Raw genomic sequence first — 23,136 nt, 5'->3', positions numbered from 1 at the left:
TTGCTTTTCCCCTTGGTTACTGGCCGGAGGCCGCCCATGGACTGCTCAGAATGGGCTGTTGTGAAAACGCTGCTTACGCAGCTGCGGTCCCTCCTGCTCTTCTGAGAGCAGCAAAGAGGAGTGGGTGGTTCGGGGCTTGGGGCCAGCTCCTGCCGGAGTCTCCCAGGACCTGATATAAGTGTTAATGTCAGAAAAATATTGCAGCTTTCCTCTATCCGAAACCCTTGGCTCCATCTGTTTGGCTGGTGACAGCAAATGGGAACCGTGTGTGGGTAATGAATCGCAGATGGAGGGGTCCCGGAGGAGAGGCACCACCTTTCACACCTGAGCTGGGGCGCCTCAAGCACCCCATATCCCTGCAGGATCTCCGTGGGGTGACAATGAGCCTGATCTCAGCACTTTATCATTTTGGAGCCCCAAAATGAGGCTGAGTTAAGCAATACACCCAGCATAACCCTTCACTGGCTGGAGGATATTGCAAAACCCCCTGTCCTCCAGCAGGATGGATGGATGCATAGGCTGTTGGCTGGAGAAGGGCAAGGATGCAGTGGGAAAGGGTCCCTGCCAGGCTAGGGGCACCCCTGACCCATTGTACCTCCTTTCCATCTCTGGCATCATCAGCTTGGTCATGGAGGGAGCTGAGCTCCTTCCCCATGGATGTGGAGTGGAATAAGGTGAGGTCCCAAAGCCCTTTAGAGATGGAAGTGGGCGTTGCTGCTGGGCATGGATGAGTGTATTCTCTTCCTCGTGTTCTCCTCCTCGGGAGGTTTGGCTTTGGGGCTGTGGTGCTTCACCCTTCCTGCTAGGTTGGTGCAGGCTACACTGCGCTTGGGGCTTAAAGGGCAGAAAGAAATGGGATGGAGCCACCCAAGTGTCAAGAAAATGGGAGTTTTGGACTCTTCCTCCACCTTTTTTTTGCTGTCTCCTTGGAGACTTCTCAGACCTGGCAAGGGGCAAACCTGGTGGTGCTAATTCACCTGGTGTGAGGTTGTGGGTTCTCAACTGCTCTCAGAAACTTTGTGCTTCTGCAAGGGTCCAACACAAAAACACAGCACCCAACTCCCTGCACCCTGTCCCAGCTACATGGGGTCACCCAGAGCACCAAGGCATTGGGCTGCAGCACCTCTAAGACTGGGGACAGAGGGATGCAGGGTCTGTATCCAGATCAGACTCCGGCTCTCACCTAACACACTTTGAACCTGTGCAAGATTTCCACATGGGCTCAAGCTTTGAACATGTGCAAAGCCCCAAACCAGATGACCTCACTGCTGCTTGGTTCACAGCATGGGAGCATTTTCTTCCCTTGAGCTTTCCTCCCAGCTATTTTACTCATAAAGCCCCACCTCCTTCACACACAGCTCTCACTGCTCAAGGCTTGTAACAGTGTTGAAGAGGAGCTGGATCGCACCTCATGCAGATTTCATAGAATCATGGAACGGTTTGGGTTGGAAGGGACCTCAAAGCCCATCCAGTTCCAACCCTCTGCCATGGGCAGGGACACCTTCCACAAGATCAGGTTGCTCCAAGCTCCATCCAACCTGCCCTTGAACACCTCCAGGGATGGGGCAGCCACCACTTTTCTGGGCAACCTGGGCCAGGGCCTCCCCACCCTCAGCATAAAAAATTTCTTCCTTATATCTCATCTGAATCCCCCTTCTTTCAGTTTAAAACCATTCCTCCTCGTCCTCTTTTTCTCCATCTTTTCTGCATGTCTCCTGCCCACCAGGGAGGGTCCCAGCAGTGCAGGTGGGGAAAGCAGGGGGTGGGGATGAAGGGTAGGAGCTGGAGGGGTGACAGCTCAGCAAGGGTGGGTGATGCTGATGTTTTCCCACCTAAAAACCCCACTGAGCCCTTTGCAGCCCAGCTCTACCCATAGAGGAGGGGAGATATGTTTGTGTGCTGAAATTTGGCAGTCTGCCCTCAACCCAGATCCATTGAGCCTTTACCTGGGAGCACAGGCTTGTGCTGGCACCAGTGGTCACAGAGAATGGATTGGGAGCAGCCCTGAGGAGAAGGACTTGAAGTGCTGGGGGATGAGAAGCTCAACATGAGCCGGCAATGGGCGCTCACAACCCAGAAAGCCAAACAGTGTCCTGGGCTGCAGCCAAAGCAGTGGGACCAGCAGGGCCAGGGAGGGGATTCTGCCCCTCTGCTCTGCTCTGGTGAGATCCCACCTGGAACCCCACAACCAGTTCTGGAGTCCTCAGCACAGGAAGGACATGGATCTGTTGGAGCGAGTGAGAGAAATCCACAGAGATGATCCAGAGATGATGCTGGAGCACCTCCTGCATGAGGACAGGCTGAGAGAGTTGGGGTTGCTCAGCCTGGAGAGGAGAAGGCTGTGGGGAGACCTTAGAGCAGACTCCAGCACTGAAAGGGTCTCCAGGAAAGCTGGGGAGGGGCTCTTGATCAGGGTGTGCAGGGATAGGGTGAGGTGGAATGGTTTTCAGCTGCAAGAGGGGAGATTGAGATGAGATCTTAGGGTGAAATGTTTTCCTGTTGAGGGTTTTGAGGCTCTGGCCCAAGTTTCCCAGAGAAGTGGTGTCTGCCCCATCCCTGGAGGTGGTCAGAGCCAGGCTGGGTGGGGTTTTGAGCAACCTGATCCAGTGGGAGGTGTTTGGGGTTAGAACTGGATGGGTTTTGATGTCCCTTCTCACTCAAACCATTATGTAATTCTATGACCAACACCTGGGCTTGCAGAGCTGTGCCTGCACCCTCAAGGCATCATTGAAATTACATTTGCAATATTTTCTCCCCAGCGGGAGGTAGAGACCAGACAGACTGGGTACACGATGCTCCCCCTCACACCCTGCTCTGTTCCCCAGGTCCCGGGAGGAGGATGAAGGCAGCAGGACGCTGCAGCCGGCTGGGATCCTTGGCAGCACTCAAGTACGCCGTGGTGGGCCTCTACCTCCTTGTCTTCCTCATCCTCGTCGGGGTCTTCATCCTTGCAGGTAAGGGCTGAGCCTGGGTCCTGTCTCCATGGCACAGCGGTACCCTAGGATGATGAACCCTTGTGCAGGAGCTCAGAGAACTGGGTCTGGCTGTAGGCACAGGACCATGTTCCTGCTGCCTCTGTAGGGGTGTTCAGGAGAGTTTTTCATGACATCCAGGAGAGGAAAATACGGGATCCAGCAGAAGTGGGGTGTGAAGGTGATGCCTGCCTTGGTCTGCAGCCACCACAACGGTGTCTACAAACCAAGGCTGGCATCACCTTCATGCCCTGCTTTCAGCTCCTTGCGCACAATGATGTGAGCCCATATCAGCTCCATCCTGCACATCTAGACCAGATTTGATTTAAGCTTTGAGGCTGGAGTTGCTGCAGGACCCAGGCATTACCTGCTGGGGATGATGAGGCTCAGGAGCCTGGACTTTGGGGCTGGAATTGTTCCCATCACTCTCTCATGGCTGCTGAGTTGGCACTGACCCCCCCAGTTTTGCTTGGGCTGAGGATGAGCCCCAGCTCCTTCGGTGATGGGGATGCGGGCAGCTCACAAACAGGACATTATCCTTGCACAGGCACATCCCATATGTGCCAGCAAGGCTCCTACCTCCCCTCTCCAGGTTTTTGGTTAGTGCAGGGAGAGGAAAACTTCTCGCAAATGCCTGTAATTGCTCCCAGTCTCAGCTCATCCCTGTGTATGTGCTCCATGTGGTCCTCAGCGCTTGTTTTCCCCCTCCCTGTGCTGGAAACAGTTTGAGCAGATTTGTGGTTTAACCCATGATCCCAGAAACTCCCTTTGCGGGGGGATTTGTTGGGTGTGGGGTGTCGGATGGGTGTCACACTGAGCACTGGTGTGAAATGCCACCACCAAGGACCAGCTCCTTGCTTCCTTTATCCCCAGCAACCATGGGGAGGGTGAATAGGACCGAACCCCCCTTTCCAGCCCCAAATTTCCATGAGCTGCTCTCCAGGGCTGGGCAGGGCTGAGTGCTGACCCTGCACCATCCCTCCAGGATGATTTTCTGTGTCTTCCCAGCTCCAGCAAGCTGGAGGAGTTGACAGATTTCATGTTTAACTCCTTGCTGCAATGCCAGCCCTGCAAAGGCAGCCTGAGCCTTTTGCAAAGGATTCAGCTTTATCCGGGATTGGGGAAAGGACAGAGAGGGTTTTGCTGGAATTTTGAAGCCTCTCCCACTTATTTCTTGCATTACATTGTTCTAATGTTGTTGTTGGCTGGAGAAACCATGAATTGTGCAAAGAGCTTGGGACAAGCACTCTAGTCCTGGGCAGAGCTACAGCTGCTCACCCAAAAGCAGCTCCAGTAATAACAACAACCTCATGGCATCGTCTGGTGGTGGGGAGGCCTGGAGGCTCATGGGCATCTTCAAAATACCAACCACCTGGAGTCCCAGGACTGGCACGAGTTCAGCTTTTTGCTGGTAAATGGAGTCAAATCCAGTTGGAGGCTGGTCAGAAGCGGTGTCCCTGGGACTCGGTGTTGTGTCCAGTTCTGTTCAATATCTTATCAATGATCTGGATGAAAGGATTGAGTGCATGGATGACACTAAGTGGGGCAGGAGTGTTAGTCTGCCTTAGGGTAGGGTGGATCTGCAGAAGGATCTGGACAGGCTGGATCCATGGGCCAAGGCCAATGGGATGGGGTTCAACAAGGCCAAGTGCCGAATCCTGTACTTGGATCAAAACAACCCCATGCAGTGCTCCAGGCTTGGGGAAGAGAGGCTGGAAAGATGCCTCAAGGAAAAGGCCCTGGGGGTGCTGGATATGAGCCAGCAGTGGCCCAGGTGGCCAAGAAGACCACCAGCTTCCTAGCTTGGATCAGCCATGGGGTGGCCAGCAGGAGCAGGGAAGGGATGGTCCCCCTGTACTTGGTGCTGGTGGGGCTGCACCTCGAATCTTGAGTTCAGTTTTGGGCCCCTCACTCCAAGAAAGACCTTGAGGGGCTGGAGCAGGTCTGGAGAAGGGGAACAGAGCTAGGGAAGGTTCTGGAGCTCAGGGGTTCTGGGAACATCTGAGGGCCCTGGAGTTGTTTAGTGTGGAGAAGAGGAGGCTGAGGGGAGACCTCATTGCTCTCTGCAGCTGCTGGAAAGGAGCTTGGAGCCTGGTCCATGTTGGGCTCTTCTCTCAGCTGGAGAGAAGAGGGCATTAGGTATGTTCAAATTAGACATCAGGAACAATTTCTTCACCAAAAGGGTTCTCGGGCAGTGGCAGAGGCTGCCCAGGGCAGTGGTGGAGTTCCCATCCCTGGAGGTGTTTAAAAGACAGGTACATGCGGTGTTCAGGGATCTGGCTTAGTTAGTAGTGGGATAGGTATGGTTAGAGTCGATGATCTCGAAGGTCTTCTCCAAACAAGTGATTCTGTGACTCTGTAAGAGCCCAGTAACACCAATTTACTCCCTCCTGGGTTGTGGACCACAATCTCAGAAAAGAAAGGCAAAATGAAGAGGGGATCATTGCTTTTGTTAGTGCTTTGTGTATATCTGGAACATGAAGCGAAGCCTTTGGCGTTGGAGGCAGCTGACTCAAGTGCTGGAGCCAGCAGTGCCGATCACGGGTGCCTAGAGAGGTCTTATCACTTCAAGAAAAAACAGAGGCACAGGCTGGTGCTGTAACGGGGTGAAGAGCAGCTGATTAATCAGAGACCTTATCCAGCTGGAAATCATCTGTAGCCCAAGGAGACAATGCTGGCAGTCACCAGCTTCAGGCTGGGTCCCCAAAGTTGGAGCTGATAGTCCTTGGAGGACCAGAACTGGATACGCATAGAATCAGACCATCACAAAATGGTTTGGATTGGAAGGGACCTTAAAGCCCATCTAGTTCCAACCCCCCTGCCATGGGCAGGGACACCTCCTACTCAATCAGGTTGCTTAGAGACCCATCTAACCTGGCCATCTACACCTCCAAGGATGGGTCATCCATGATTGAGGTCTCTTCAAATCCAAACGATTCCATGATTCTATGGTGCTTCCCAGCAGGGCTAGGGCATTGCAGGAGAGTCACCCTCCTGGAGACATCCCCGCAACACACTCTGATTTCCCTAGAGCATGAACGTGGTGGGTTTAGCTTCTTCAGGCATTGTTCTGAAGCTGGCTTGGGCAGGTGTTGAACGACTTGCAACACGTTCCAGTGCAATGGGTTAGAAAATGAGTAAACTGCTAAAAATACTGTGAACCACCTCGGAGCTGTGGAAACAGGATGTTTTCGGCAACAGAGCCAGAGTGGTTTTCAACACAACCTGCTTTTAATATCCTCTCTCGCAAGCCTGGCAGTAGTTTTTTTGGCTCCTGAGGATGCACACTCCCTTTATCCCCAATCCCTGTCCACCCTGTCATCCACTAAAAAGGTACCAAGCCCAAAGTTAGGTTTCTAGTCTTGGCTTCTTTGCAAGGTCTGGGTTAAATCCCAGCCACATGTGCGCACAGACCTGCACTTGAGGGGGAACGGTTTGAAGCTGCAAGAGGGGAGATTGAGATGAGATCTTAGAAATGTTCTCCTGTGAGGGTGGGGAGGCCCCGGCCCAGGTTGCCCAGAGCAGTGGTGGCTGCCCCATCCCTGGAGGTGTTCAAGGCCAGGTTGGATGGGGCTTGGAGCAACCTGATCCAGTGGGAGGTGTCCCTGCCCATGGCAGAGGGTGGAACTGGATGGGCTTTGAGGTCCCTTCCAACAAAAACCATTTCACGATTCTATGGTTTAGGGTTTGAACCCAAACCCCTGCCTGGCCCCATACCTGGGCACCCAGCCCTGAGCTGCTCTGTAGCAGTAAGAGACCAGCCAGGGCTCATTAAGACAAGGCTAATGAGCCAAGCAACTTTATTTGGGCATGAGAACTGTGCATATGGATGGTCATCTGACCTGCTTTGCATATCGGTGTTCATATTTGCATTGAGAAGGAGCCACATTTCCACGCTTGGCACTCCTGGCTGCCTGCAGAAGTATCCAAAGAAATGAACACCCTCCATTTCAAGAGCTGCAGCCCCAAAACTCTTATGCCAAAGATGCCAATGGGGATGAAGGCAACAGATGCAGCCGTATGGCCAGTCATTGTGTCAGCACTCCTTAATCAGCTCCATTGCAAACTCCTCATAGTGGAGCATTTCTTCCTAAGATCTCATGTCAACCAGCCCTTCTGCAGCTTCAAACCATTCCCCCTCATGCAGTCCCTGCACTCCCTGATCATGAGCCCCTCCCCAGCTTTCCTGGAGCCGATTTCTGTACTGGGAGGCTGCTTTAAGGTCTCCCTGCAGCCCTCTCTCCTCCAGGCTCAACAACTCAAACTTTCTCAGCCCGTCCTTGTACGGGAGGTTCTACAGCCCTCGGATCATCTCAGTGGCCTCCTCTGGACTCACTCCAACAGATCCATGTCCTTGCACAGGGCTAGTGCTGCTCTGTTCAGCAGCAGCAGAAAGGCTGAAGCCTGAAAAGGGTTTTGAGATGGGACCATGGGGTTCTTGCAAACTTTTTCTCCTTGAAACATGGGTGGAGAGCGCAGCCAGGAAGACGGTATGTCCCTGAAACACAATAGGAGGAGGGAAAAGCTGCTCACAGATCCCTTTGGGGATTGTTAACTCACCCCCAGCACTGCCAGGCGTTGTTCTGAGGCTCCATGTCTTGGATCAGCCATGGGGTGGCCAGCAGGGCCAGGGAAGAGATCGTCCCCCTGCACTCAGTGCTGAGGAGGCTGCAGCTCGAATCCTGGGTTCAGTTTTGGGCCCCTCACTCCAAGAGAGACCTTGAGGGGCTGGAATGTGTCTGGGGCAGGACAACAGAGCTAGGGAAGGGTCTGGAGCCCAGGGGTTCTGGGAGCAGCTGAGTGCCCTGGGCTTGTTTATTCTGGTGAAGAGGAGGCTGAAGGGAGACCTCATCGCTGTGCAGCTTCTGGAAAGGAGGTTGGAGACAGGTGGGTGCTGGTCTCTTCAACCAAGTGACAGGCGATAGGATGAGAGGAAATGACCTCAAGTTGCACCAGGGGAGGTTTGGATATCAGGAACACGTGAGCTGTGTCCATGCATTTACAGCAGGCTCCCAGCACCCTCAGCACTCCCCAGCTCCCAGTTCCATGTAAAGAACAGAAAACTAGGAGGCCCCAAACCCCCCCGTTCTGGGGCTCAGGCTGCTTTGCCTGCTGAGCAGAGCAATGTCTATGCCTCTGTCTTGCAGCAGGATTAGTTTGTCCAACCAACCCGGTGAGTGGAATGGGAGGCAGAAGATTTGGGAGACAGAATAGCTGCTGGCATGCACAAGAATATGGAGCAGCCCAAGGCTGGAGGTGTTGCTCCTTGGAAGCTTCCCAGCACGGTTTTGGCTGCAGGATGCTCTGCAGCAGCGTTGGTTGCTCTTGGATTGGTGGATATGGTGCCAGGGCTTGGCAGAGCAGATCCCAGCTGGTTGTTGGGAGTGATTTATGGGAATTTAGGGAACTCTGCAGGCTTTGCAACTGCAGGTGCAAAGTGGGGAGCTTGTCTGTGCTTCCCAGCCCTTGGCCAACCTGGGATTTGAGTTTTTCTCCTTGTGCTGGCTGCACAGGGTTGCTTTTCTCTTTGCTTTCATCGCAAGGAATCTGTGATTGGCTCTGAACCCATCACAGACACCCTGGCTCTGGAAAGACTTGATGGAGCAGCTTTGGTCACTCACAGAGAAGGCAACATTACCTACCCCTTCACCGAGGACTTTCCTTGCCAGTTGTCCCCTCTTGGGGTGGCTTGGGGACATTGCTTTGTTGTTTTCTCTTTTGTGAGCTCCCACAAGCAAAGGCTGCCCCGAAACAGTGACCTGGTGAAATTGCAATGTCCCCACAGGGATGCAAGTGACAAGCAGGACCACGCAGAGATCACACAGCATCCCTGTGCCTTAAGAGAAGAGCCCCAAGCTGGCACACTGCAGCCCAGCCTGGGAAGCTGAGACATTAATTAATGAGGGGGTAACTATCAGAGGAAAGATTACTTTGGTGCCTGGGAGATGCTAAGCTCCTCCATTACAGCACCTTCCAGCCCATGGCAGAGCTGGGCAGTGGTTGCTTGTCCCGTGGTGATCCCAGAGCATCTTCTTTGGGTACGACGGGTCCCCCCCAGCACCACTGCGGGTGGCCCCGAGCCCTCGCGTGTGCACGTCTGCTTTCACCCTCTCCTTCCTCCTGTGATCTTAATGCAAACCAAATGCCTTTACTTGGTTTCTTCTCCGTAGAAACGAGGGGGCTGAGCTGCCAGGCCGGTCCCGCGCCAGCCCACAGCATCACACCAGCCACAGCCCCACCACAGCCTCAAGAACAACGGGAATTACTCGGGTTTTTTAACAAAAATCGCTTTATTCATGTGGGTTTGGCTTTGAATCCCCTACTCCAGGTTCTGCTGGAGATCCAGCAGAGGGAAAAGACTCTATTCTCTGCCTGAAGCTGTGCTTTTGGGGTGCACCAAGGAATGATGGGGTCCGGGATTGGGTTTCACTGGGTGCTACTGGGCTTGCAGGACTCCCCAGCACAAAGTGCCAGGACCTGCTGAAAGCAAGAGGTTACCCCTAAATTTCTAGGTTCCCTCTCTGAACCCCATCTCAGAGCTTTGGGAGCTGGCATGAAGTCAGGAGAGATTTGGCATGAGTGCCTAGATGACTGGGAACTCCCAGGGATGCAGAGGGAAGGGGTAAAGGATGCTCCTGTGCTGGGGTGGGGTTCTTCCCTTGGAAAGAAACCTGACAGCCCTGGAGTGTGGATGGTCCTGAGCTGGGATGGATTTACCCCCTCCAGAAGAGCCTTTGCAGCTGTGGGATGTGGATGCTCCTGAGCTAGGGTGGGTCTCCAGCCTTGGGAAGAGCCCTGGGATGCTGGATGCGGCTGCTCTTGACCTGGGGTGGGTTTCTTCCCTCCTTTCCTCCCTTTGGAAGAGCCCTGGCAGCCCTGGGATGCGGGATGCAGGATGCAGTACTTGGAAGCTGACAGCAAACCACACCCAGAGCCGTGGAGACCTGCCGAGCCAGCCTGATGGTCCTCATTACAGAGCAAGGGGCTCAGCTCTAGTCCGGGATCAGTGGCCAGAAGGGAACCCTGATTGTTAGAATGAAAACTAAAATCTCAGTGGTGGAAGAAGCTGTTGTTGAGGTCAGGTTTTAGGAAAGGGAAGCAGATGCTGTTAGCAGCCACAAGCTGCGCAAAGCCACAGGGCAGAGCTTTGTAGCATCATGACCCACCTGGCAAAGCCTGGAGCTACTGGGAGCCTTTACTGTCCTTCCTGAGCAAGGTGCCTCCTTCTCTGGTCCTTTATCAACCAATCTCTTTCTACAACCATGGAGAAAACCATGGGGCAAAAGAGGGGCTGATGGATGAACCTTTTGAGGTCTGAGGTAGGGCTTTCACCTCCAACCACCCAGAGCAGGGGGGTGTCCAGGCACCCATTGGTGGTTGCACTTCTCAGGAGGGTCCCCACCTCCACGGAGTGGTTTCTGATGCCTCCTCCTCTCCGTTCCTTGCAGTCTCCAGGCCACAGACATCTCCTGAGGACCTGAAGGCACTGATGGGAAATGTCAACCGCCTCAACGAGAGCTTTCGGGACATGCAGCTGAAGCTGCTGCAACTACCTCTGAAGGGGGATGTGCTGGATCACATCTGGAGGCTCCAGGACCTCCTGCAGAACCATTCGGACTCTCTGTTCCTCATGACGGGGTCACTGCAGAAGCTCGAAGGGCTTCTTTGGAGCCTGCAGACCCAGGCCAGTCAAACAGACAAGGCAGTGTCCAACCTCTGGGACAGCTTGACCCAACAGAGTGACGCAGCTCAGCAGGAGATGTACAAGCTCTCTGTGGAAGGCAACAGCAGCCGGCTGCTGCTGCAGCACCACGACCACCTCCTGAGCCACCTGGGCAGCAGGGTGGAGAGCCTGAGCGACCAGGTGACGGCCGTAAGCGGGGCTGTGGACACCATGAACAGGACCTTCTCTTACGATGTGAACGTCCACCACACGCGCATCCAGGACCTGCAGGTGCTGATCAGCAACGCCACCGAAGATGCCCGGCAGATGCGTCTCATCCACATAGCTATGGAGGAACAGCTGAAGCACGAGCTAGCGATCCTCAACAATGTGACGGAGGACCTGCAGCTGAAGGACTGGGAGCACTCCATTGCGCTGAAGAACATCTCCGTGATACGGGGTAAGCTGAAAACTTCTTGTAAGCAGCTCCCTCACTGGTGCGTGAAGCTGTTGTGAGAAGGGGGGTGTTCTCAGTGCTTTGGTGGGAGTAGTGGAAATGGTTCCTGTGTCTTGGGGATGTTCTGTGGAGATGTTTCAGTGTGTATCAAACCCATAAGACACCACTGTTTAGGTGTGTGCAGTCTCCATCACCTCTTTGTGTAGCTGAGACCCTCCAAATACTCCCCCAACCATGTTAGGAAGAAAGCTCCCAAGTTTCCCTCAACAGTGCCTGGGAAAACTCTGCCAGCTCCCTCCTGACCAGGAAAATCAGCCAGACTGGGCGCAGCAGAGACAGCGGGGGTCTGTCCTGCTTCGTACTGCAGTGATCAAGCAGAAAGCTGCCCACCAGCTTCCTTCAGTCATCATCGATCACTTCACTTGCATTACCATACATCCCCTTTACTCTGTTTTCCTCCTCCTGTCTCCTCCTCCTTTGCCAGCTTCAGCCCCTCCCAAATCAGAGTCATTGATTCATGGAACAGTTTGGGTTGGAAGGGACCATTAAAGCCCATCCAATCCAACCCCCTTGCAGTGAGCAGGGACATCTTCAACCAGGTCAGGTTGCTTAGAGGGGCCCCATCCAACCTCTTCTTGAATGTTTTCAGGGATGGGACATCCACCACTTCTCTGGGCAACCGATTCCAGTGTCTCACCACCCTCATCGTGATGAGATAAACAGCCCATCCCTACTAACTCTTGACTATTGATCCTAATTTAGCTGCTCCCCTTTTTTTAGATATTATATAGTTGCCTTCGTAATTCCCTTCTCAGTCTGCTAAGCATCGCCTCCCTTTTTCTTACTTATCTGCAAGGTTCAGCCGTTCATCACACTGTTGTCTCATGAGCATAACTGTAATGGCCAGGGTTAACCATCTGGTTGGACATTTCTTCCTCTCTGATGTCAGGAATTCCAGCTGTTTCATATCTTACTGTCTTACTGCTGTGGGTTATCATAGAATCATGGAACGGTTTGGACTGGAAGAGACCTTAAAGCCCATCCAGTTCCACCCTCCCTGCCATGGGAAGGGACACCTCCCGCTGGATCAGGTTGCTCACAGCCTCATCCAACTTGGCCCTTGAACACCTCCAGCAAAACCAGATGGAGAAACAAGGGGCTGATGCCAAGGCACTTGCTCCATCTGTCCATCAAAGAGGTGTGATTTGAACCACAGCAGCTGCATTGCCCCATCCAGGCCAAACATCACCCTTGGGTACCACCAGCTCATTTGGATCATTTCCCTGTTCCCTGGGGGACGTTGATTTCCAGTGCCTGGTTTGGAGCTGCTGCGACCACGTTGCACCCACTGCTTTGAGGTTTTCATAGCTGCTTCTTCCCCCAGCTGAGGAGGACATCGCCATCTTTTGGATGAAGCCACCAAGGGAGGGAACTGTCATGGACCATGTTACTCCAATTAAGATGAGCAGAAAGCAAAACAAACCCCCTCCAAACGGGCTGGCACCTGATTTATCAGCTGCTGCTCTGACACATTCCTGGCAGCCCCCACCTCCCTCTCTCCCCATCCCTCCTCCTTCCATGCTCTCTGTCAGCAGTGATGGACCAAAGGGCTGGATAATTTTAGGATCCCTGTACCCCACTAGCTTTACCCAGGCTCCAAAAACCCTTCAGATGAATCTGCCATGCTCATCCTTGGATTCGCACCGGCAGAGTCAGCCCCGGGAGATGCAGGGCTGCCTGCCTGGGGATGTGTTTTCTTTCCCTGAAGACCTCAGCTACTCCAAGCTCTGGTTTTTGAGCCCGGTGATGGCAGCTTGGGCAGGTCCCCAGGCTTGTCTCCAGCAGCTGCCCACGCCAAACAGCTCGCGTGTCTTGGAAAGGGCTTGGCCTCACAGCATAGAGGGGCTCTGGGTCTTAAATAACCATGTCACCAGGAGGGAGGATGCCCAGGATCAACTGCCTGCCTGGAGCTGCCTGCAGAGCTCGCTGGGTGGGATGTGCTGGCTCACAACAGGTCTGGCAGAGGGATTGCCATCTGGCCATTAAATCTTTGCACGTCAAGAAAGTCCTTATCCTGATGGACTGGGAGGGTTTTTCTCCTCTGCTAATGCAGTGAGCAGCCCAGCCCTGTGCAGGCAGGAGGGTGAAGCAGGGGTGCATCTGGGCTGGGGTTTGCTTTCCCAAGTGCAAATCCCAAACACTGTGGGGTGGGGACCAGCTTGCATGATGTCTGCAGTGCTCCTCAGCCTCTCCCAACCACCCCTCCCAGTGCTCCTCCATTCTACACTCCAGCTGCTCGCTGTGTCCCATCCCACCAGCTGTCCCATCTCTGCTCAAGTAGCTGCCTGGATGTTCTGATGGCTGATGGACCACAGGGCTCGCTGCTGGGAATAGCTCTGGAGGATGAATGCCAAAGCCTAGGAGCCAGAAAACAGGATCAGCCCAAGGGTTTGTCTATCTCCAACCCCCATTTTTAACCCCAGGCATTAGAGAAAGGGAATAGGGGACAAAATATCTCTTCCCTGGCTCTGATCTCCAAGCCTCAAGCTCTTATGGAGCAGATAAGATTGTCTGTTGGCCATGGTCACCCTCCATGAATCCTAATTCCCTTCTTAGTCTGTCCATGCCCTTGACATCCTGGATGTCTCGTACGATGGTTTTCTGAGATGGTTGAGGAGAGGAGAGCTGAGCTGAGCTGTAGCAGCTGATTTTAAGTAGGAAAGGCAGTTCCAGCCCTCATCCCACTGAGAGGTGCCCTGAGCAGGCAGCTCCCACGTCCCTTCCAGAGTTAACAGAACTGACATGGGGCCCTCGTGTGGGTGATTTCTCAGTGTGCCCATAAAACTGAGCAGATGGAAGCTGTCAGAGCTGCCCCTGTGCAGGGGACCTCAGCCGAGCTGTGCTGGAGCCAAAGTGGAGGAAGCGAGACATTTCGTGTCAGCTCCAGTACCATTCTTGTGGGACCCCATCCCTTCATAGACAATGCTTGGGGCAAAGTCAGGAAGATAAAATGGGAGACCTTTCCTCGGTGGCTCCCACCGCAGATATTTCCAGAGTTGCTTTTAGTTTTGCTTGTGGTGAGAAAGCATCTGTTTTGTTTAAGCAAGTGGCTTCCAGCAACCCAAACTTTGCTGTGCTGGGGTGCACCAAGGGAGGGAAGAACTTGACCCAAACTCAAGAGCATGGGGAGGCTGATGCAGAACCTCCAAGAGTCATCCTGAGGGATGAAATTGTTGACACTGAGGGTGGTGAGGCACCGGCACAAGTTGCCCAGAGAGGTCGTCAATGCCCCATCCCTGGGAACACTCAAGGCCAGGTTGGATGGGGCTCTGAGCAGCCTAATCTGGTTGAAGTTGTCCCTGCTCACTGCAGGGATTGGAATGGGTGGGCTTTAAAGTCCCTTCCCACCCAAACTGTTCTGTGCTTCGATGATTTTGTGACTATTCTGTGGCCTTCTTTAATGCTATGGGAATGAAAACTATTTCACCAGCCATCCCAGCACCTTCACACAGTGCACACCTCACCTGGCTCCTGCCCCATGACCCCCTGTGGAGCAGCTCTTGAATGTTGCTGGACCTTCTTCATCATGGATAATCTTGCCTCTAGCCAGGCAGGCAGCAACCCTGCTGCTCGTGGTTTCTCTTGTTCCCACCCCAAAATGCCTCTTTATTGTGCTCAGCTCTCTGGGGTGTCCATTGTTCTTTGCATCCTTTTATTTTGCCAACCTGGAACAGGAGACATCCCCAGGATCCATCCCCATGGATCACCCAGGGAAGAGGAAAACCAGGCTAAGATAATGCAATATGGATGAGAAGCTCCACATGAGCTGTCAATGGGCGCTCACAGCCCAGGAAGCCAAACCGTGTCCTGGGCTGCATCCAAAGCAGTGGGACCTGCAGGGCCAGGGAGGGGGTTGTGCCCCTCTGCTCTGCTCTGGTGAGATCCCACCTGGAGCCCTGCATCCAGTTCTGGAGTCCTGAGCACAGGAAAGACATGGAGCTGTTGGAGCAAGTCCAGAGGAGGCCATGAAGATGATCTGAAGGCTTGAGCACCCCCCATCTGAGTAGAGGTTGAGGGAATTGGAGTTGATCAGCCCAGAGAAGAGAAGGCTCTTGGGAGACCTTAGAGCAGCCACCCAGTACCGAAAGGGGCTCCAAGAAATCTGGGAAGAGTCTTTTGAGCAGAGAGTGCTGGGATAGGATGAGGGGGAATGGTTTCCAGGTGAAAGAAGGGAGATTGAGATGAGATCTTAGGCAGAAATGTTTTGCTGTGAGGGTGATGAGTCCATGGCCCAGGTTACCCAGAGAAGTGGTGGCTGCCCCATCCCTGGAGGTGTTCAAGGCCAGGCTGGATGGGGCTTGGAGCAACCTGACCCAGTGGGAGGTGTCCCTGCCCATGGCAGGGGGTTGGAACTGGATGGGCTTTGAGGTCTCTTCCAACACAAACCATTCAATGATTCTATGATCATCTAGGGATGAGCAAAGCCGGGGTGAGCCAATGCCCCCTTATTCCTCTCCCAACCCCTGACCTTCTCCAGCTCGGCTGTTTCCTGCACTTGCTGCCTTTCATCTGCTCAGGAACCCACTAATTTGCAGATCCTAATTACTTATTCATCAGGACCCCTAAGCATGCCCCCTCTTCCTCTCATGATCCTCTTGCGTTACTGTGTTGCCTGGCTATTTGCTTTCCACACAACTGTTGACTTTATGGCTTTTGGGGTTTCTAGGAAAACAGTATTTTACAGTTTCCAATTATCGCCCTTGCTTGGTAGGGACAAAGACCAAATGACCCCTCCAGGCTTCTCTCTGCCCTATTTTCTCTCATCCTATGAGTCATTTTTTTATGTTCAAGTTCTTTCTTCCAATTTATTCAGCTCATAATTGTTTTCAGCTTTGCAGACTTGGTCCTTTGCAGACTGAGGAATAAAACTTTTGTGGCTGGGTTGGACTTTCTGCTCTCTCACGAGAGTTCACACCAAAAAGCAATAACTGATGGCTTGTTCCTGATGACATCAGCCATGCAAATCCGCTTGTAAAGGTTCATCTCAGCACTTCCAAAATGCATTTCTTTTTCTCTTCCTTTTTTCTTAACGTTATTTCATGGGAGATGTCATGAATTCTGGTCAAAAAGAAATTCATAGAATCATGGAATCATTGAGGTTGGAAAAGCCTTCTAAGATCATCCAGTCCAACCATCAGCCCAGCCCCACTGACTAAACTGTGTCCCAAAGTATCACGGCCAAACGTTTTTTGAACTCCTCCAGGGATGGGGACCCCACCACTGCCCTGGGCAGCCTCTGCCAGGGCTGCACCACTCTTTTGGAAAAGAAATTGTTCCCAATATCCAATCTAAACCTCTCCTGGAACAACTTGAGGCCATTTCCTCTCATCCTATCACTTGTTAACTTAGGAGAAGAGACCAACACCCACCTGGCTCCAACCTCCTTTCTGGGAGCTGCGGAGAGTGATGAGGTCTCCCCTCAGCCTCCTCTTCTCCACACTAAACAGCCCCAGGGGCCTCAGCTGCTCCCAGAACCCCTGGGGTCCAGACCCTTCCCCAGCTCCATTCCACTTCTCCAGACACGCTCCAGCTACAATTCCAGGAGGCTGGAATTTCCCATAGAGTTGCGCTCAGGTAGAAAGGCAGGATCTGCAAGCTGAAGTTTTCTAGCACGTGACACAGGCTGGTGGAGCTGTATTTGGCCTTTAAAATCCACAGGTCACCTGTGTTTGCAGGGGTCGGTAGTTATTATGGTTCCCTGGGCACTTGATAAATGATAATGACTGGTAAAGGGGGGGTGGGTGCATGCAGTCATGCATCTCCTGCACCACTGATGGTCACACTCCAATACGTGCTGTGTTTCAGGGCCACCAGGACCCAAAGGAGACCAAGGCATTGAAGGGATGGAGGGTGAACCTGGTCTTCCTGGCCTACCTGGGATGCGAGGTAAGGAACAACTCATCCGTGGTCCACATAACCCTGCGAGCCTTCACCCAAAGTCCATAGAATCAACAGGACACCTACTGATGACTTTCTGACCTGTCCCTTGGGATCACAATGCCCCTGCACAAGTCTTGAAGAACACAATGAACTTGCTGTCCCACCTGCTGCCAGATTGACAGTCTTTAGGGGCAAAAAGTCTCTCTCATCTCCCGCTTGGCCCCAGGACAACAAGAGCAAGGGTCCATCAACTGCAGGTTGATGCCCCCAGGCTCTTTTGACACAGCCACCAAGCACAGGTTTGTGCAAGACCTTGTTGCCATGCTGTGCTCTCTAAAACCAAGCCCTCAGAAGGCACCAGGGCTGGCCCCACTGCCTACAGCAGCCCAGGGACCCTCCAGCCTTGCAGAGGGCATTCAGCCACCAGCTGCAGCCCTGAGGCTCATAGGGCATTTTCTCCAACATCAAGAATGTGATTCATAGAATCATAGAATCATCAGGCTGGAAAAGACCCGCAGGATCATCGAGTCCAACCATTCCCATCAAACACTAAACCATGTCCCTTAGCACCTCATCCACCCGTCCCTTAAACACCTCCAGGGAACGTGACTTGACCACCTCCCTGGGCAGCCTGTTCCAGTGCCCAGTGACCCTTTCCGTGACAAACTTTTTCCTAATGTCCAGCCTAAATCTCCCCTAGCGGAGCTTGAGGCCATTCCCTCTTGTCCTGTCCCCTGTCACTTGGGAGAAGAGCCCAGCTCCCTCCCCTCCACAACCTCCTTTCAGGTAGTTGTAGAGAGCAATGAGGTCTCCCCTCACCCTCCTCTTCTCCAGGCTAAACAACCCCAGCTCTCTCAGCCGCTCCCCACTCCCCTATAAATTCCAACCGTTGTTTTTGAGAGAAATTCAGTTAAAGGAACAACAAAAGACACCCCCTCACCCTGAGAAACGGGACTTGGCTTGAGCTTATTTCTAATTTTAAGCCAAACCTAGAAGGACTGGCTTTGCATCCGAGAGCTGGGACTGGCAGAGGGGTGATGGAGGTTTCCTGTTGGTGAGGACACTCTGTCCCGAAGAGGCTCTTTCCTACTGACATGACAGGATTCATCCTGCCTGAGTCATGGGTCTTCTCCATCCAAGTTGTCCAGACCTGGTTTCACTGCTCAAGTCATGACCCAGATAGGACTACCAATGTCTGAGGAGAGTGGTTAAGCCCATCTGAGCTTCTGGTCCTGGGCTGGGCATAAAACCTCATATTTTGGTAGAATCACAGAATTGTGAAGGTTGGAAAAGCCCTCTAAGCTCATCCAGTCCAAACAGCAGCCCACTGTGCCAACTGAACTATGTCCCCAAGTGCCACAGCCACATGGCTTTTGAACCCCTCTAGAAATGGGGACTCCACCACTGCCCTGGGCAGCCTCTGCCAGGGCTTTACCACTTTTTCAGGAAAGAAATTGTTCCCAATATCCAATCTAAACCTCCCCTGGTGCAACTTGAGGCCATTTCTTCTCATCCTGTCCCTTGTTCCTTGGGATAAGAGACCAGCACCCACTTCACTCCAACCTCCTTTCCAGGAGCTGCAGAGAGTGATGAGGTCTCCCCTCAGCCTCTTCTCCACACTAAACAGCCCCAGGGCCCTCAGCCACTCCTAAAACCCCTGTAGTCCAGACCCTTCTCCAGCTCTGTTCCCCTTCTCTTTTCCCCCAGCTCCCTGATGGGCGGCAAGACCAGCCAAGCTTGGAAATTCAGATGCTTTCTGCAAGCCCTTCTCAGTGCTGGCTGCCCCTGCTCGTTTCACTGATGGTCTTGTTTCTGTGCGTTGACAGATTCATGGTTGTTTTTCTTGGGTGTAACAAGGATCAGAAATACATCGTCTGGCTCCTTTCCTTTCTCCTTTTTATTTGTGTTTAAACAGCAAACCAAAACAAGCTCCAGAGGTTTCACCTCCAGGATGAGTTGCTGAAAGGGCCGTTACTTTTAGATCTTTCTCCATCTCATTTTCTCTGGTGCTTTTCAGGATGTGGTGACAGCACCAGCCCTTTGGGTATGAGAAGGACACGTCCAGGTGTAACCAGGCATTGTAAGGCATCCTTGGTAAATCCCCTCTCGCACACAGAATCTACAACCCTGCCTCTGCCTTGGGTTCTCTACCCAAATCCATAGCCAGGTCCTGGCACGCTGCAGCATCTTCCATGGGAGGGAAGCAAGGTGTTCACTGGACACAGCAGTGAAAGAGTTAAGCCCCACATGTTATCCACTGCACTTAGTGCCCAAATTCCTCCTGCCAGCTTTTTTTATTTTTTTTCCCTCTTAAACCAGAGGAAAATCTTGACTAAGTTTGGAAAAGCCCAGCCCAGGAGGGGTGGAAGGCACCGTGCCAAGACTGTCCCTGCCTGTGGCAGGAGGGGTGAAACTGGATGAGCTTTAAGGTCCCTTCCAACCCAAACTATTCTATGATTCTATGATTCTATGATAAGAGAATTCAGGGCTCCCTCCATGTGGACAAGGAAAATGGGAAATATCATGCCTGGCAGGGGGCTGAGCTTCATCTGCCAGGGCTTCTCCTCTAGGATCTCCATCTGAAGAGGAGCTCCATCTGGAGGGCTTCTCCTCCAGGATCTCCATCTCCAGCCCAGGCTCAGGCTTAAGCTGAGTCCCTGTTAAGCCAATCTGGTGGGACCACCCCCAAGTTCCACCAGAGCCCATCACGAGCATAGGGGTCTCTCCTTTCACCTCCTCTTGCTGGTGGACGGAGGCCACTTCTAGGGCTTGGATGTGTCCCCAGTGAAGGGACCTCAGCTCCCAAACCACAGCCCTTGTTTCCAACCTCCTGGAGGTCAGGGTTGCTCAGGTAAGGGGGCTTCATCCAAACCCTTCTCCAATAAATAACAGCTGAGAGAGCTGAGGTTGTTTAGCCTGGAGAAGAGGAGGCTGAGGGGAGACCTTATTGCTCTCTACAACTACCTGAAAGGAGGTTGTGGAGAGGAGGGAGCTGGGCTCTTCTCCCAAGTGACAGGGGACAGGATGAGAGGGAATGGCCTCAAGCTCCACCAGGGGAGATTTAGGCTGGACATCAGGAAAAAATATTTCACGGAAAGGGTCATTGGGCACTGGAACAGGCTGCCCAGGGAGGTGGTCAAGTCACGTTCCCTGGAGGTGTTTAAGGGACGGGTGGACGAGGTGCTGAGGGGCATGGTTTAGTGTTTGATGGGAATGGTTGGACTCGATGATCCTGTGGGTCTTTTCCAACCTGGTGATTCTATGATTCTATGAAATAGCAGACTAACCTGGTCTGTGTACATGGACTCAAGGGACCTGCAGCTCATGCTGGGCACCTCATGTCTCCTTGAGATCTCTCTTCCACCCATGCTCTTCCTCCTTGGTCTCCAGCTTTGGACCTTAATCCTTAAGATGCTCAGAGCTGCATTAGCACCAGCCTATTTCTGGGTTAAATCTACCCTGTATCCAGCAGCAGGTGCAGAAAGAGAGGATGGGTTGGACTTTCAGGTACCTCCTGAAAGGTACCTCTTTGCCAGCTCCTGGCAAAGAACCATAGACTGACTGTCTGCTGGCAAGTAGGACACGTGTGTGTACGCATCTGGTTTGTGTGGATCACTGCTACAACAGGGTCATTTTGCCTCTTTGTTGACATTCCAGGGTTTCCCGGGGAAAGAGGACCACCAGGACCACGTGGCTTGAAAGGGGACCAAGGAGATCTTGGCCCTCCAGGTCCAGTGGGGTTGCGAGGATTCAAAGGTAAGGAAGGACCAGCCTCTGTGCACACTCCTGGGTGGGTCATGGGATCTGGATGGGCTTGTTGGGCAGCAGACTGGCTCTGGGATGAGGGGCAAAGATCCTGAGATGACTATTGGTCTGAGATATTGGTCATAGACATGAGAGTGGTGGGTCTCTGGCTTGGTGTCCACCAGGAGCTCCTGTGGGGAGAGGAAATCTTGCTGGACTGGAAGTGTGAACATGAACAACTTCTACACTGAAACCTTTCCACCAGGGCATGGTGGTAAAGGCAGTCCAGGGATTGGAGAGAGAAGGGCAAACCAGTTGGATTTGAGCTGCTCCTGCACCAAGTACTCACCAGAGCCCTTTGAGGACCTCCTGGGCTGTCCTCCCACGCTTGGCTCAGTAGGGTTTTAGGAACAACCTTGTGTTTGTTTTCTAGTGACCTTTTCTGGCTCATTGTGGTTTTGCAGCCTCACCACACCCCGGCTAAGAGCAGGGAGAAGTTGTGGGTGTAGGAAGTGGCTGCACACCTATTTAGCAGGACAGATCTGTCCCAAGGGACCTTTTAATAGACGTTCCATGCTGCAACCTAAACCAGGATGGATAGTCCCAAAATACACTCTTTCTGCCTCAAAATGCTTTGTGGGCAAAGGGGAGGCAGGAAGAGCCCAACCCAAGGAAGCAGCAGCGCCCTGGGAAGAGGCAAAGGCAGCCAAGGTGGTGTTCTTTGCTCAGATCTTGCTTGTGGGTGATGTTGACCTGGGACATGGCCACGCTGGCCACCAGGAAGAATGCTGCTGGGTTCTACTTAGTATCATAGTCATAGAATCATAGAATCGTTGAGGTTGAAAAAGCCCTCTAGGCTCACCTTGTCCAACCGTCAGCCCATCCCCACTGTATCGACCAAACCATGTCCCCAAGTGCTGCGGCCACATGGTTTTTGAACCCCTCGAAGGATGGGGACTCCACCACTGCCCTGGGCAGCCTCTGCTAGGGCTTCACCACTCTTTCAGAAAATTAATTGTTCCCAATATCCAATCTAAATCTCCCCTGTAAAAACTTAAGACCATTTCCACCCATCCTATCCCTTGTTATTCAAGAGAAGAGACCAACAACCACCTGGCTCCAACCTCCTTTCCAGGAGCTGCAGGGAGCAATGAGATCTCCCCTCACCCTCCCCTTCTCCAGACTAAATAGCCCCAGGTCTCTCAGTCACTTCCAGAACCCCTGGGCTCCAGCACCTTCCCTAGCTCCGTTCCCCTTCTCCAGATGTGCTCCAGACAGACCACGGACAAGGGGACACTAGTTCCATCCCTCCCATTCCACCCAGCTGGAAGCCCAGAGTTTCTGGGCTTATATAGGTGGGACAAGCCTCCATTCTCCCACCAAGGCACAGGCTGCCAGAGAGGCACAGAGCCCTGTGTGCTGCAAAGGCAGAGAAACTCGATGGACTCGATGATCCAGTGGGTCTTTTCCAACCTGGTGATTCTATGATTCTATGAAACCAGCGTTTCATACTTGTCTTCCAGAGCCGTCTCTTGGGTTGCGATAGCAGGTTGTGGGGATGCAGGACTTTATCTGAGCTGTGGGGTGAAAATGCCTGTCCTGATTCTGTGGGGGGTGAAACTAAGCCCTGGATAGAGCTCTGGCCTTGCAAAGGCACGAGTGCTGCAGGCACGGGTGCTAACGCGAGGGAGACATTGGCGCCGAGATGTTCCTGGCGGCGCATCAAACATCGTGGTCTGCCAACCAAAACCACTATGTGCTTTGGGACTGCGGTTTCCTTTCCTTCTCTGGAGCAGAGGAAAGTGGGCTTTTCTCACTGTCCAGTGCCAAAGACTCATTAGAAAATCGAATTATCCACAGGAGCCTGGGTCTGTTGAATTGGGCTTAAGTAGATGCATTAAAAGACCCCATGGTGAGCATCACAGCTCCAGCAAGGAGCTTTCTGGAGACACAGCTCTGAGGATGATGCCTTTCTCCAGTACTTACCAGTTGAGGAGGTGGCGGAGCCCACTCCCAGCACAGCTCCAGACTCCAGGATAAAGCCACGGCCACACAGCAGTAGTAGAGCATCAACGCTCACCATCTCGGTGACCCTTCCCCAAAGCTGGTCTCCATGTCAAGCCCCCTTTCTCAGGGAGGTGAAGCACTTCTGCTCCTGGTTTTGGGTGGTGATACGTTGGATGGCACACCAAAGGCAGTAATGGGTGTCAGCAAGTCTTTACCATGCAGTGCATTGCTTCTAGGTATGATTCTTTCACTGACATAGAGTAATTCCTGTGTCTGAGGAGGCCTCTTGGCATGAAGAAGGCTTACGCATGTCCAAAAGTGACCTGGATGCACCCCCTTCCTTATACATTTCT

General features: G+C 52.9%; 1 protein-coding gene across 3 annotated transcripts in view; it reads left to right on the top strand.

The window, feature by feature from the left end:
• The window catches only part of SCARA5 (scavenger receptor class A member 5), a 41,269-nt gene that overhangs the window by 6,382 nt on the left and 11,751 nt on the right, over positions 1-23,136 (top strand). For all 3 annotated transcript variants that reach the window (XM_069850685.1, XM_069850683.1, XM_069850684.1), the window contains exons 3-6: positions 2,826-2,954; positions 10,421-11,095; positions 16,958-17,038; positions 20,690-20,788. In XM_069850685.1, the coding sequence (XP_069706786.1) occupies positions 2,826-2,954; positions 10,421-11,095; positions 16,958-17,038; positions 20,690-20,788 (984 nt within the window). The remainder of the gene's footprint in view (positions 1-2,825; positions 2,955-10,420; positions 11,096-16,957; positions 17,039-20,689; positions 20,789-23,136) is intronic.

This window comes from Phaenicophaeus curvirostris, chromosome 2, assembly GCF_032191515.1.
Source record: "Phaenicophaeus curvirostris isolate KB17595 chromosome 2, BPBGC_Pcur_1.0, whole genome shotgun sequence".
NCBI lineage: Eukaryota > Metazoa > Chordata > Aves > Cuculiformes > Cuculidae > Phaenicophaeus > Phaenicophaeus curvirostris.
This window is presented reverse-complemented; position numbering and strand designations above follow the sequence as displayed.